This window comes from Pocillopora damicornis, chromosome 4 (genome assembly GCF_964200805.1).
Source record: "Pocillopora damicornis chromosome 4, jaPocDami1.2, whole genome shotgun sequence".
Lineage (NCBI taxonomy): Eukaryota > Metazoa > Cnidaria > Anthozoa > Scleractinia > Pocilloporidae > Pocillopora > Pocillopora damicornis.
The window spans coordinates 22,589,409-22,604,899 of NC_142673.1; the positions used below are offsets into that span (position 1 = coordinate 22,589,409).

The 15,491-nt window shown below is 36.9% G+C and overlaps 3 protein-coding genes across 3 annotated transcripts; 1 reads left to right on the top strand and 2 right to left on the bottom strand.

The window, feature by feature from the left end:
* The first annotated feature begins 59 nt into the window (after window positions 1–59).
* Window positions 60–1,750, top strand: LOC113682403 (dolichol phosphate-mannose biosynthesis regulatory protein). Its single transcript, XM_027199572.2, has 4 exons — window positions 60–147; window positions 332–421; window positions 861–963; window positions 1,366–1,750. The coding sequence occupies exons 1-4, from the start codon at window positions 145–147 to the stop codon at window positions 1,425–1,427; spliced, it is 258 nt and encodes an 85-aa protein (XP_027055373.1). The 5' UTR covers window positions 60–144; the 3' UTR covers window positions 1,428–1,750.
* A 1,940-nt stretch (window positions 1,751–3,690) lies between these two features.
* Window positions 3,691–5,196, bottom strand: LOC113682404 (sulfiredoxin-1). The gene is made up of 2 exons (XM_027199574.2): window positions 4,958–5,196; window positions 3,691–4,064 (listed from the first exon to the last, which is right to left on the bottom strand). The coding sequence occupies exons 1-2, from the start codon at window positions 5,168–5,170 to the stop codon at window positions 3,855–3,857; spliced, it is 423 nt and encodes a 140-aa protein (XP_027055375.2). The 5' UTR covers window positions 5,171–5,196; the 3' UTR covers window positions 3,691–3,854.
* Window positions 5,197–7,439: 2,243 nt separating this feature from the next.
* On the bottom strand, window positions 7,440–14,140 carry LOC149047276 (uncharacterized). The gene is made up of 3 exons (XM_089204525.1): window positions 13,770–14,140; window positions 9,659–10,086; window positions 7,440–8,538 (listed from the first exon to the last, which is right to left on the bottom strand). Exons 1-3 carry the CDS (start codon window positions 13,961–13,963, stop codon window positions 7,982–7,984), a joined length of 1,179 nt encoding a protein of 392 aa, XP_089060651.1. The 5' UTR covers window positions 13,964–14,140; the 3' UTR covers window positions 7,440–7,981.
* Window positions 14,141–15,491: the final 1,351 nt, after the last annotated feature.

Below are 15,491 nucleotides of genomic sequence, written 5' to 3' on the forward strand. Positions count from 1 at the left end.
CTAAGTGAACTTTGTTTCCTTGTCTGCAACTCAACTTCCGGTATTACTCCGCTGACCAACTGTTTTAAAGATTCAACTTCTCACAGCGTTTTCTGTCTGCTTTTAGTTCAACTCGATAGTTTAGCGTTATTTTTCCTTTATAAAATGGTAAGTTTTGTGTTTGAGGGTTCAATATGGTCTTGGTGCGTCTTCCGCTGAAATTTTACCTCAACTACTCGTTTTTCTCGAGCTCTGAAGGCTTCGATTGTTTCAGTGCACGAGAATAGGTACACCTCTGGTCTCGTGCCACATAGATATGAAAGCTCGCCTGACTTTACTATTTGAATTCTAGGCTACAGGAACGGATCGTGCGGCTGGGTATGGGATGATGTTAGTCAGTGCTGTAATTTTTGTGTATTACACGATATGGGTTGTCTTACTGGTAAGTACCATGGCGGTGTATGTTCTCTTGTACCCCAATGATCGGAACAGTCATTAGGATTGCCCTCTGGTTTTATTTACTCACATGAAATCTTCTACTAATACTAAAAATATTTAATTCTACCGGATTCTGATCAGTTTTAACCTGAAATAGCCACGAAGGATGTCTTTGTGAATCTTTTCACATTTTTTTTACGTGACTGTCGTTGTCATGGTTGTCTCTGTCTGCTAGAGTTGCAGTCTGGGGGTTGATTGTTAAGAGAGAAGTAAAGGTAATTTTTTTAATGCACTGAATCGCAAATTGCATTTAAAATGCGTGCTTGTGTCGTAGAAAAGTTGTATTTTGGTTAATAGTTTTGAGATTTTAAATTACAAACCCCTTTTACATGCAATAACAGAGTATTCTGCAGACTTCATGTACTCATGCATTTTCTTTTTAGCCATTTGTGGAGAAAGGTCATCCAATTCAGAGATTATTTCTACCCAGAATATATGCTGTTATAATTCCAGTCATTGCCGGTGTGCTATTGTTAGGAGTAATAGGTAACTGCTCTTTTTTTATACCCCTTCCACAAAGACATCAATTTTTTGGAACAGAGTAAGAGGACCTCTGAATGAGAGAAGCGGCATACAGTAGTGTATCCATACAGTAGTGGATCAGGGTTTGTTTACTGTTACTAAATTTTAAGATAGAAATTCCATGGTTAGATGAGCAACCTGAAGCAAATCTGGGACTGCCTTTTTTTCAATGTTGTTTTGTTCAGATTTTCAGAATTATATTGCTTGTAACATCTCCAGCTGCATTTGAATTGGCAAACAAGTTTCACTAATTCTTTTGTTGACTTGAACCTTGTTCTATGTGAGATTAGAAAATTATGTGACAGAATATCATGATGATGTATATTTATAAGTTTTACCTACTTATGATAATTTTTATTTTTTTAGGAGTATTTGTCGCTGTGGTGATGATTAAGAGCAAGAAACCCACCCCAAAGAAAGAGAGTTGAAGAAGCTGTCTAGAAAATGGAATCTACTTTACAGTTAGACGAGAAAAAGATTAAATTATTGTATAAAACAAGAAACATCTGACAAATGGCAGATGCACATAGAAGAAGCTGTTGTCCAATAAACTCTATGTAGTATTTGATTTCCTTACCTTTTATAAAGTAAACATAATTTTGCTTTCACGGTACATCTTGCAGAAGAGGCTTGTGTGGAGCTGACATAAGCAGCCAGAGCAAGAACACAGGGAGAACAGAGTTTATTATATCAAGTGAACTGTTTAAGCATTTTGTATAAAAAAGGAAAAATAAAGAGGTTTGTGATTAAAGATTCTAGTAGTGTTGTTTTAAAAAAATTGGAATTTTTGTGTACTAGTACTCTTATTGTGAACTTTGTAAGGATCTCTATGTGTTAAAAATCTCACTTTTGTGCCTGTTGAAAATTCCTACACTCCCCAAAATTTCATTGTATCCTTTAAGAAAAAAAAATAAAAGTTTTCAAAGTAGCTACCTTTACTTTACAAAACTTTGGATTGATATTGATTTACTTCAAACACATATCCCAGCCACAGAAAAAAAATTCCTTGAATTGTGACCAGAGAAATCCAATAGCCAGTGGCTAATACTTTGTGCAATTATCAGTAATATTGTAAACTGTTGACACCAAACATACCAGTAGTTTTACCTGCCTGCTTCATGAGCAAGATTTTCTTTGGTACATTATGATTATCACCACATTTAACAACTACATTTGACCAGACTTCAACCCCTAATTGCATTGTAAAAATTATTTGTCACTTGAATATATACATTTTGCAGTTTAATTCTTTAACTCTCATAAGTGACTAAGACAGAATTTCTCTTTACAATATCTAGCAGACGAGTGATGAGAATAAAGAAAAATATTAATTAGGGGATTATTAGTTGATCCAACACCAAATTCTCTAAATTAACAAGAACTATGTGGCAGATAGTAAGGAGAATCACTAATGAGATCTTGGGTATTAACGGGTTAAAACTGTCCAATTGGTTATGTTGCCACTCTACAATTCACATCAAAGTAAAGTTTCCACCTAAATACCACATCCTACCTCTCAGAACACTTTTGTAACAAGGAAGTTCATCACCTGGGACCTGGAGGTTCTTCTTGGAGCTCATTTGTAAGGCTTCATTAATTTGGACAGTTTACCAACCCACAAATAGAAATAAACTATTCCAACCCTATTTGTAAAAGTAATGTATGGGATATCTTTCCCCATGATATGTGGCTCATGGAAAGACTTTTTCCACAGATTTTTCAAGGACAATCTGACAACTTCAAGCACAATAAACTAGACAGGGTTGCAGAACATGCACATTTATTTACAAAGAAATAAGAAAATGCTAACATAAGTAATAAGAATGCCAAAATTTTTTCCTGAATGAATGACCAAGTTATTCTCCAGACTTGAGACAGGAATAATATGTCCAAAATAGGTCAATTTGATCCGCAGGTTAGAGACTCAAAAATATGTAGCAACATATAGTTGAACCCAACCTGTGGCTTGTTTTTGTCACAGGAGCAAATTCCAGCCAAAGAGCAAAGAAATATAAGAGAAACTGGCCAGTGTACACAAGACATCAGAATATTCTTGAGTGGTGGAGTCGCGAGAGAGTGGACAGAAAAACATACACGAGTTCTACATATGCAAACACTGTAATTAATCAGTCCCTTTCACTATAGACACACTCAATGATTGTGAAAACAAATACCTGTAAGCATACCCAATCCATTCAATTTCTCAAATTAATATCCCTTGCATTACAATGAATTCAGAGGTGGTAGGACGGGTTATTTAAAGGGATTGGCCCTTTAACTCCCAAGATCTGATTGTCAATTCTCCCCTCTAGCTACAACACATTTCCTAGTAAATTGATTACAAGAACTTGGTGTTCAATCAAGGTTATAAATTGTACCTGATGAATTTGAGTATTCTCACTACCTGTTTGCTGTATAATGTATGAATATTATAGGGAGTAGTTACATGATAATCACCTCTGGGAGTCAAAGGGATTAAAGGAAGGAGAAAAAGTGTCTGTGCTCAACCAAACCAACTGGACCTGTGTATCATGTCTGGTCAGGAGTAAGAGTATGGAGTGTTTTAGAGAAAATTAAAGAATAGAGCGATAACTGAGAATAATGAAATATTGTCATTCAATTATAAGACAATTCTTAATAATATGTACAATTTTGAAAATACCATTTCTATACAGTTCATGACTATATGCCTTTCATGTACATAATTTTATTTTCTACTGAAGTGTGATTAAGATTTAAGGGTAACAATATTCAAACTAGAATATCACATTTCACTATTTGCCAGCCCTATTATTGTAGATGACTGAGAATCGTGGAGTCATACATGTTCACAAAAACACACTACAGACTGATTCTTATTTCAGGTCTGGCAAAGAAGATCCTAAATAAACCTTAAGGCCTTCAACTGTTGATTTAACTAGCTTGCAGGGAATTGTGTTCTTGTTAAGTCTTTTGTAAGCTTCAAACCTATGGCATCCCCCAAATGAGTAGAAATAGTCACCACCTAATCTTCCTTTGATCCATAATACATCAATTGGAGGCACAGAATATCTTGCATTCTCATCCTAAAGTTGAAGAGACAATTTATTGCCAATGTTATGGAATGAAGGGGTCAGAGCAAAAATTTCCCATCAACCTTGTGGTCAGTTTTAATATAATTTCAGAATTACTGTATTTCACATGTCAGACACCATTCAAAACACACTGTACTATCCACCAGATAGAGATTTGTCCAGTGGACAGTGTTATCCACCAATTGAATGATGGGGATCTCGTTTACATTTATCATTTAGTGCTGTGAGAAAACCCTCTGGAGGAATAAAACAGCAACTTGAATTTTATAAACAACCATCAGATAGGACATCTTATCCTACATCTGCCGGAAAATTTTCCTTTCCTTGGAAGTTTTCCTTTCACAAACCGATGTTGATCGACATTTCAAATCCCTTGAATCTCTCAATCACACAATAAGGTTGGGAGAAAACAGGTCTGTCACAGATAACTGTTAGATAGTTTCCCACAAAATATGTTTTTCCTGAGAGTCTCCTGAGACTCTTCAGGAAACTTCTGTGATTCTATTGGTGTCAGCATTTGGAATTTTGCAAAGTGTAGACATAACTTGAAATGTGAATTGTTGAGAAAATTTTGAAGCAAAAAGAAAACCTACTACGTTTTAGTGATAATGTGCCTTCTTTGAACAAATCAATACATAAAGTTACATAAACTAGTTGATATTCCGTCTGAAGACTCCCAAGATACCGACTTAAACTGGTGTTAGGCTTGACAAAATTTTTTTGTCATATTCTTTGATGATTTCAAACAATTATTGTACTGTACGTTTGAGGAGCAAAACATCTCCAGCACTACTTTAGATTAAGAAAATGCTTTTAATAGAAGCATAGGAAAGGTATCGAGAGAAAATCTGAACTTTCCAGGCTATAAATTAAAACACTCTTACCTGGATTGTTTTCATTAGAGACTGCACTTTTTCTTCTTCTAGCACAGAAGGTATTGGTCGATTGATGACATTCATCGGTACCTGATGGACTTCTTTGATTCCATCTGAATGCACGCTGCTTCCTTCAGCCATTGATCGCATAAATGGCTCAGTTATGCAACACATTAACGCAAATCTGGATTGAACCAAACGTGGCAGCCATTTCTGTATCATAGTTGAACGCAGCAGTTTTAGGCCATGATGGTCCCTGGGACGAGTTTTCCAATGCTCAGCCAAAAGAACTGGTTACTATGATTAGTTAATTTTATTATGATTTTTGTTTGGAGGGGAAGTGATGATGTAGGCCACGTCGATCTGAAGCTTGACGAGAAAGCTGTGGCTTTGTCAGAGGTAAACTCACAAAGGCTCAAAAAGCTATCTGGGAGATCTGAGACATTACACACTATTCTCTATTAACGCAAAATATGGGAGTGATACGTACTGACAAAATTTAGGTGCTATCTATAACATTGCTGCTTAGAGGAGCCCTTACTACTGCGTGTCAAGATTTTCGTTTGCAAGGTTTTGTATGGCTACTTTCTTGGTCGTAGCTGCCCATTCCAACCACCATAACCAGCCTCTTAAGAAAAAAAATAAACGTTGTGCTGTTCATAAAATTTTATATACAGTCATACAGTTACAGTCTCGTTTGGTCATATAGTCTGATCGTCTGGGTGTGAGTTAAAAAAAATTAACAATACTTTATTGCTGAGTTATTTGGAAAAATTTTTTTTCAAAAACAAAATAACTATGTTAGTGTATGGAGTGGTATGTTGCTAGCACTAGTCAGATCGCAGCATAAGGTTATGTATCTTGCACCAACGGTTCATGGCATTAGGGTACCTTGCACCAATCAGATCACAGAATTGGGATATGCTTGCACCAATAAGAGTGTCAGAGTGTCGTCCCTCATATCGAATGTCTTGAAATTAGTAAAGGTAGCAACATGATTTCATGTGCAGTTTGGTGTTGTAAGCCCAAGTAAATTTTTCAAAGACAACAAACGGGGAAAGAGTGCATTGTGTGATGAGACTGAACAAGGGCTGTGAAGGAGACTTCAGGAAGCTTGGCACAATGCATTTTATTTTTGCTAACAATTATTCAGATACCAGTGGTAACAAAACATAAAAATATGTTTGTCTGAGTTTATTTCAGATAAATTGGAAGGGTTTCTTTTTGTTACCCATTGAATAATATGTTAATTGGAATCTTTTGAAAGTAACTGCACTTTTTCTTTTTCAAAAATGGAAACCATCAGTTATTTACTGTTCCATTTCAACCAAACCCTCCAAAAAACTCTTGCATGCCTATGTTTTTATAACCTAAGAAATTGAAAGGCTATTTATCTCCTTAATCTTTCCAACAGTTTCATGAATGTTAGACCTATGGTTCAATTTATAATCCATCAAATATTTTTGTTCGCATACAATTGGTCTAAACACATCACATGATTGAATATATTCCCCAGCTAAAACAAGGGAATCTCCCAGGATATACCCCTGGTGATATTCCCCAATCTTCAAACCTTATGTCCACAGAAGAAGGGAAATTTTTTTTTTTCATTAAGTGGTACCAGAGAACTCTGGAAAGTAAACATCCTACCCAGGAAACAGCACGCTGAATGTTTACAATTTCCCCAAACTTTGTTAAAATATTTGAAGGATAAAAAACAAGATAGCCTTCAACAGGTGCCAAAGGATGCTCATATGTTTTTCCTTGGACATTATCTGTTCCTCAAAACTCACAGTTTTCCTCAAGCTTTGCTCTCAGAAAATTGTTCACATCCTGGAATGTTTAATATCGGCAGAAAAATATTGGTGGATGTCTTTGCATGTAATGGGGGCTATTGTTCATTTATAATAAATGTAATAGTAGACTTTCCTAATAGAAGGTAACACTTGACAATATTAGAAACAGTGATAAACCTCTTTACGTCATAAAACACCTAAAAAACACTGTTAAAAAATTTTATTTCTACAAACTAAAATTAAAATGATATGAGGGATTTAATAGAAAAGCTGCATAAAGATACATTAAAATAACACAATTTATTGTACAATATTACTAATAAACGTTTTTAACTCATGAGATGCCTGAGATAATAGCCAAGTCTTGTCTTAAAGCAAGTGGAGGCTTTATAATTTCCTATGAACTCTCATGCATCAAGCATAATAATTATAATTATTATATCAAAAATTTTTTCATGTTCACATAAAATTTGCATAAAAATAGAAAAACAAATTCTCAAATTGATATTTTCACTTTTTCTAACCTATTTAAAATGGTATCCTATTCAGTTCAAGAACCATTAGTGGTCTGTTTCATGACTTTTATCAATGCATATGAAGTTCACGTTCTGGTATTACCTGACCACAGCCATTCAAGAACAATGTGTACAATGTGAAATAGCTAGAAATTCATCAGGCAAAACAAAAACGTTCACAATCATCTTTATTTCAGCTTCTCAATCACCGGTCACTTACAAATAGAAAAATTATTCATATGGACAAGAAAAGAATTTATCATCTTTAATCACCATTCACAAATAAAAAAAATTAAATCACTAAAGCATCTATACCATTCCATTTCGTAAATGTTTTTTGTTGAATACTTGGGCACAAACCAAGTTTGAATTGAAATAACAAGTTCTTCTTTAATGGAAGTCTGAATTCCCCATTACTAGCTTTTCTACATGACAATTATGGATGTCAAAGTTGTCCAGCACAAGGACAGTTAAGGTTTTTAGATGTGAAATTCTACTCTTTCAAGAATTAATATAAGTGGACCCTCCTCTTGAGTCAATTTTTTAGCTCATTTAACATAATGTTTAACTCTGCTTTACTAATTAAGGAAAAGGTGAATTTTCTCTCTTTTGTTTAAAATTTTTTTGGTCTTTAATTCTTCACATAAAGGAGTTTAAGAGACCTTCTAAATAAAACTATGTAAGGTAGTTTCGGAAGTCAGTTGAAAGAGTTCTGTACAAATTTACTCTAAATGTTTGGCAAGCTCTTTGAGACACTGCAAGCTTCGCTGAGCATTTACATCAATATTACAATTGTGTTCTGCAACAGATTCTAATTCTGCTTCGAAACCTTTTTTGCTCACATCACCACTTATTGAAAAAGACTTTTGCTTGTACACGTTTTCATCGTTACGCTTGAACTTTCCTATTGAAACTAAGATTATCTTACTCACTTTGCATTTAACTAGGAGATTCCGCAATGTCTCAAAAGTATTACCTTGTGTGAGGTAGTCGTCAAACACACAGACTACCCTCTCTTCCAGTTTTTTATAATTTTCACTTACTATGATAGATTGAAAGTGCTTTTGGCAATAGTTATCACTTTCTCTGTAGTTCCTATTGTCAAACCGTGATTTTGTTGTTTGTGTATGTCTCGAAAATATTGCTTCACCGTTTCGTCCATTCATCATGTATCTTACACGCTCTTTCAATTCCTCCATAATCTGTGGTAGGTTTGTTGAAGAGGATGGGGCCACTGCCCAATCTTGAACATCTTTGAACTCGGGATCGTGAGCAATAGCTATTAGAGTAAGTGAGAACACACACAATTATGGTATACCTAGAAAATGTTTGAAATTGGATTTACTTAATAACTCAATAGAGGCAAAATTATGGCAGCTGAATTTTTATGTAATAGCAAGATATCTCATTCTGACAATGACGTTATTTCCCTAAAATTGTATTTAAAAAATTGCAGTTAGCAGAGTCAAAGTATTCTATGCAAAACTTTATTGTTATCATACCCCACCCAAGATCAATTTATACAGTTGAAGCTCTCCTTGGATTGGTATGGGGAATTTTTTGCTTTAAATTCTGACCTGACAATTACAGGACACTCATTAGTAGAGTTACAAGCCAACAACAAATGCACCAAAAATTAAAGAGATTGGTCATTTTGCAGTTTGCAGTGCATATCCATTTATAGTTGATAAACTCAGTGTTCTCACCAGGCCGTGGCCTTGCAGCATTCATGCAAGAAAAACTTAGATGGTGCAAATTTAAAGCTAAGAAGATGCACCCTTTAAGGTGCAGTGCAGGGGCAAGCTTAAAGAGTCGAATTGACTTTGGAACATTAAGTAGTCTTAATTGTCAACCTACATTCTGGTATTTAGCTTGTTTGAATAAAATGAATAACAAACATGATATCAAAAGATTTAAATTGTTTAATTTTATATTGCCTTTATTTCTGTTGGTCCCACATATGTGGCAAAGATTGGTGAATGTCTGCAAATCTTAACCACCTTGACCACCACATTAGATCAGGTCATGGTACCTCATGTAACAAACTATTTAAAGTGCTCACAAAGAATTTTTCCACACCAGTTGTGGACCGTGAGTAACTATGCCCCCCTAATATTCTTACAGGGCCCCTATTTCTCAGCTGAGGCAGCCCTGGGACTTCCCATGGAAAAATTCTGGTGAGAACACTGTAAACTTACTTATGCATCTGCAGGTGTCTAGTTGATTTTAATATTCATGTTTTAAATTAGTTGAATTGAAGTGTGAGTTGTGACCGCTTGGAAGAAAGCTCTAATTTCACACCCACATCACCATCTCTCACATGCTGCTTGTGTCTTTAAGATTTCTAGAGACAAGTCATACAATAAAAGATGATAACACTGAAAAAACACTATCCTCACCTGCCATAAGGTGGCAGATCAGAGCTTGCTTAATCACTGGGTTGTTGTCACCATTTTTCAAGATGGCCTGAAAAGCCTTTGCCATGTCTTTCTCATCATCAGTAATGTTTCCATATGTGTTTGCCAGACAAAGGGAAACCACCTTGGTTGGTACAGGATCCTTGAAGGTACATGAATAGTACCAGCTAGTCTGATTTGCTACAATTTGTATAATTGCTCTCATCTTTGATGGTGTGGGTGCTGGTATACCATATTTCACGACTCCGGGTTCTAGATTCACCCAGCCAGCAGCAATAAGGAATGACTTTGTGCTTGCTGCCACATGCATATCCTTATCCACAGCACCACAAATTATTACAACTTCACCTTTACTTGAAGTATTCTTGATGAAGTCTCGAAGCTCCTTACCCCGCCGTAGAAACGTCAATCTGAAAAAAGAACAAAATTGAATTGATTTGCCAATGTGCCATTTATTCTGAAAATGATAAAATATTCATGTTCTGAGTTAATTTTCAATAACACATGGAAAAATCTTTAAAATCTTCCATTTGATGTTCAACTATTTCATTTTTTTCTCCAAATATATGGCAAATATTTTAGAGGAATATGAAAGAAAATTACCAGATGTTCCTTTGTTTCTCAAGACAGTTGAAGACACCAAGAGTATTAAAGTCATTACCATATTTGAAAGGGAAAAAGGTAAATTCCTTTGCAATGGCAGCCACCTAGGTTAATTACGTATCTTAATAATGAAAAGATGTTCAATCTTAATTGTGTTGGTGTTTTGTATACTTTAAGTATACAGTAATGTAGTAAGCAGTAAGTCCACTAGCTGGCTATTCTTGTAATTTAAAGTCAGTGTAAATGTTGTTTTGTTACCCACGTTGATATCTTCGATTAATACGATGAACTTGTGTTTACGTGGGTTTCTCAACTGCAAATGGCTCTTTTAAACCTCATATGATGATGATGATGATGATGATAATGATGGTGGCAACCATGATGATACTGATGATGACTATAATGATAATTGTCGTGATATTAATTGAATGACCAAGATTTTTGATTCTGCCAGAACTGTGACTATTAGCGGAAAGTCAGGAAAGTAGAAAGTGTCGACAAGGTTTAATTCGGTATAGAAAACACAGAGATGCCAACCTCTGGAGATCTCAAATCTGGAGATATATTTTAGGACCAGCACACCTCTCCCAACCGAATTCACCAATGCGACCCTCCTCTTCCCTGAAAATATCTTTTTTGATTTAAACCCCCTAAAAACGTGTATCACTCAAGAAAATGAAGCCAGAAACCGTAATACAAGCATTAGAAGTCAGATGATTTTGGAATTTTGGAACAGACGGAGCATAAATCTCAGTTTTTTGTCAGCAACTGATCCAAAATTCCTTTTATCCTTTAGTTTTGGTCACCCGTACGGGAGAGCGGGAGATTGGCTCTGTATCCGGGAGAGTTGGAATATATGAAAACATTAAGTGCATACACGCTGGTTACCGCTGAGCAGTTACAGGCGCGCGTAACACCGTAACAGGCTACCCCGTTTGTTGTTGATAAGTTGACACAATTACGCCTTGCATTTGGACGGAAAAATTCGGAATGCACTGTAAAGCGATTGACAGATTCGTGACTGCCCGCGATCAAGCATATCTTATACTAGCTTTTTTTAGTGGGAATCGACCAGGCAATCTGAGACACGTTAAAGTTCCTGAAATCCTTCGATTCCCCAATGATGACGAATTTCTGTTCAACCATATTTGGGCAAAGACACTAAGGGATGGGGATGAGAATGTCTTTGGAGTTAGGAGAAATGTGCAAATGGAAATCTGCCCCATTCGAGCCATTTAACGCTATGCGGAGGTGGCGCATGAAATGGGAGTAGACTTGCCGCGTGGATACCTCTTTCGCTCAATCACTCCAGATTTTGGAATTAAAAACGCCCCTTTCACTTCCTCAGCATCTGAATCGGGATTAAAGAATTACCCAGAGGAAATGAAAGCGGACACAGGTGAAACTCTTCATAGGTTTCATTCTGGCTGTGTAATCACTTAAGCCCTTACAGGTGCGGATTTAGCTGAGATCATGGACCATGTTGGCTGGACTCGTAGACACACAGCCCTCTACTTCATGCAATTGAATTCCAGGTGAGCCTCGGCAAGACTGACTTTAACCAGTTGAAACGATTGATGTGTGCCTTTCCTTCCGATAATCCAGGGAAGAGACCTTACAATGAGGGGTGATCGGTGAATGAAAATAGACAGTTTCTCTTTCCACGGCTATTGGATTGCATTTTGGTGTAGTTGCGGGGATTTAAGATTAGGTTTGGAGCCAAACTTATCCCCAATTGCATTGCAGACAATGGAGGCAGTGTGAAATAGATTACCATTCACACTGCTTACATTACAGCAGCGAATGTAAGATTGCTGCAGATGAATAAAGTTCTGGGAGGCCAATGCCGAATTTTCTCCCCCCCCCCCCCCCCCACACAGTTCTCACACTGTGATCATTGTCAGGTCGCCAAATGTGCAGCGACAAAGGAAGCAGTATGGAATAGTTCATTAGCTTATTAACTTGTTAGGGTGGAGCTAAGACACAGAGGCCGTGAAACTTATTGTTTCATCTATTGTTTCTGATGTAACACTTAGCGCGCGCATATTTGAACTCAGCTATGTCAAGCGTTGGATTTTTAATGGCCATATGCGTTCGATGTTTATTATAGAAAAGTTAGACATGGTTTGATGCTACTCTGGTTTACAGATTTAATGAATGTAACCGAAGAAGTTACAATTCATAGACCCAACGTGACACTCCTGTCTAGTGCCTTCATCAGGGGTGATCTAAACGCTGCAACAAGAGGTCCTTTTGGATGATCACCAATTAGCTGCCTTTTTCTTGATGAGGTGTAAATGGGCGTCAGGAAGTAAGCCGCCATCGTCACGATTTAAAGGAGCGTGGGCGGAGTTAATATGCCAAACTTCCAAACAAAGGCGCTGGCGGTAACGCCGATTAGTGGTGATAATTTTAGAATTATCCCACCCAACTGTATGGTTAATTAGGCATGTGTGCTCCGATAAAGCTGAATTTTCCTTTTTGCAAAAGAAAACTGCTTTTTGATATCTCACTTCCCGCTTAGGATTCGATTGTCTCATCAAAACATTTCTTTTATCGTAAATGAAGGACAAAGTTAAGTCTCTGAATCGCTTTTACGTAAGTTTTTTCGAATCGAAAAGGAAAAAGCGAACGAAGTAGAGCTTACGAACAAATTCACTACTTTAGGATCACAGTTTCTATCGAGCGTTTTATGCTAGTGCTATCCCTGGACTGGAACTGATCATTCAATCTCCCGATTGCGTACAGATTGCAAAGCGAACGGGGATTCAGTGAGCTCTGAAAAGAGCTCCTAATTACTAACAGCTTGCTGGTCGATGCACGCTATATAGCGGTTATGAATAATTGATGATGTCCACGCATTCTGTCCGATGAGGCAGTTAATCTGTTCCAAAATGAAACATGCATCCATGACCTGGTCTAAAGGGACAGGCGTCATTATTTCCCTTTAACCCTTCCCTACAGATCTTTCCCGTAATGTATTTACATTTTGCGTCCAAATTATTCCGCATACCCCACCACTGTGCATTAAATTTGAAGCGGAGTACTTAGGCACGCGAAACACGCGGGAGTAATAAACGGTTCATGTTCGACCGCACGTAGTTATTACAAATTAAGGTAGCAATACCTGTTACTACATTTCGATATTTTAAGATAACCTAGTGGGTCGACGGAACTAGAATTGAAATATTTAAACAGTAGTGTCAAACTGTAGATATTCCAAATATCAAATCGGGAACGGGAAGTAAAAAAAACGATTTCTCTAATTAGCAGACTCTTCGTGAAATAAAAGGATCAAGAAAGACTCGGAGAGAGTAAATACTCCCTGGCAAAATGATGAGTGTACCAGTGGTGAAAAAACGACATTTTTCTGGTACAAGCGGGAGTGATGTGGCTTACAACGATACGACGAGTATTGATCCGTAATCGTGTCAAGATTTCTCGAGTAGCATGATTATGACAACAAGAACGAACAGAAGGCCTCACTTACCCTGTTGGAAGTGCGTCTAATTGTTCTTGCGGAATCGTTTCATGTGACGTAAAGTACAAATCAAATTCAGGCCTTTTCATCAGATTTTCAATCTCATTGTTGAGCTCTGCTTGTTTCCCTTCATCTTCCAAAATAACACACATTCTACTAAAGATTACCGAATGTTTCCCACTTATGTTTCCACCCGCTGCCATGATTTGTTGTTTCTAACACAGAATCAACTTCCTGATATTTTTAGAAGTATTTCATCAAGTTACGGCCGTCGAGATAATAGAGACACGGAAGACTTTATATTCCCCTACCAAGAATCTTCGGGCCTTATAATGGAAAACGAAACAGGAAAACATTAAACCAATAAGAAGACGGGATTTTAATAGATTAAGTGGTCACATGACGTTCCAAACATTCTGGCGCTTTCTTTACTTTAATAGACTTTTTTTGGGGTTCATACATAGAGTGATCACGTGGTCCGAAATGAGTGAACAACAGTCGAGGGCACAACAAATTAACTGTGAGGAATGGTCGACCATCTCTGCGTCTGTAACTGCCATAATATTTCCTTAAATTCGGATTTACATTTTCTTGTATATGCTAAGGATCTTAAGCACCAGAAGTAAAATATCAATGTTATGTTTCTTCAAATTCCAGTCTCACAAATTTGTGTTTTAATCTGCATGAGTAAATGGTCAGAAAAATAATTTCGTCTCATCTCTATTTCTAAATGTGATACTTGGGATTTAAGAATGACTGGGGAAAGATCAATTAAAACTTAAAAGTAACATCCAGTACCAAAGTGTGTTCTGAACATTTCGAAGACGAGGATTATAAGTTTATAGAGAGCCAAACTAGGAGATTAAAAGGTGGGTCCTGTCTTCTAGTTTTAAGGTCAACAAGAGGCTTTTTCGAAAGGAAATAATGATTCGTGTCCAGCATGATAATTTCCGTGTATCTCTCTAACATGTAAAGGAGCCCAGCGTAAACCGAGCTTCAGACATGAGATTTATAAATCTCCTCGGGATCGCTCATTAGTTCCTTATCGACATGTGATAGTTTGGATTGTATAGGTTCTCTCGGTTTCTTAAACTTTTTGAAAAATAAACGACTGCCAGTGATTTAGGTTCATTGAGAACCGTGACCGCAACCGGCGATCAACCCCACACAATTTCTAGGTATTCTGAGGTAGCGTTAACCGAGCGTTAGTGAGAGTTATAAATCTCCTCGAGATCGCTTAGAAGTTCCTCATCGACGTATAATATTTTGAGTTGTACAAGTCCTCTCTATTTCTGAACATTTCTAGAAAAATGTGCGACTGTCGGTCACTCAGTCATTAAAGAAACCGGAAGTCGACCTCACGCAATTTCTCAAGGTTACACATGAGATTTTTAAATTCCCTAGAGATCGCTTAGCAGTCCCTCATCGACATGTCATAGCTTCTATTGTAGAGGCTCTCTCGATTTGTCAAATTTTTCAGAAAAATATCCGACTGTCGGTCATTTATTAGTTGTTTGAAAACCTTGACCGGCCGCCAGTCAAATTACTAGAGTGTACAATTAACGAGGAACATAACAAAATAACAGTTTTCGACAAAACATGGCTTCATTCTAACCTTAATTCACGAAATCACCAAAAAATTCTCTATGCGATTCTTTTGCTTCGCTTTTGTGCCTATTTCATGTACCTTTTGGGATCTTAAAGATCGTGTTCCCGCAAGTTTGTTTTCCA

Excerpts from the sequence above, each read along its gene's own strand:
- LOC149047276 (XM_089204525.1), bottom strand. The coding sequence starts at position 13,963 with ATGGCAGCGGGTGGAAACATAAGTGGGAAACATTCGGTAATCTTTAGT. Across the intron at positions 10,087-13,769 it reads TTAGACGCACTTCCAACAGG|ATTGACGTTTCTACGGCGGG; the intron begins GTAAGTGAGGCC and ends TTCTTTTTTCAG. Across the intron at positions 8,539-9,658 it reads GATCTGCCACCTTATGGCAG|CTATTGCTCACGATCCCGAG; the intron begins GTGAGGATAGTG and ends TTACTCTAATAG.
- LOC113682404 (XM_027199574.2), bottom strand. The coding sequence starts at position 5,170 with ATGATACAGAAATGGCTGCCACGTTTGGTTCAATCCAGATTTGCGTTA. Across the intron at positions 4,065-4,957 it reads CTCTAATGAAAACAATCCAG|GATGAGAATGCAAGATATTC; the intron begins GTAAGAGTGTTT and ends CTTCAACTTTAG.
- LOC113682403 (XM_027199572.2), top strand. Across the intron at positions 422-860 it reads CGATATGGGTTGTCTTACTG|CCATTTGTGGAGAAAGGTCA; the intron begins GTAAGTACCATG and ends TTTTCTTTTTAG. Across the intron at positions 964-1,365 it reads GCTATTGTTAGGAGTAATAG|GAGTATTTGTCGCTGTGGTG; the intron begins GTAACTGCTCTT and ends TTATTTTTTTAG.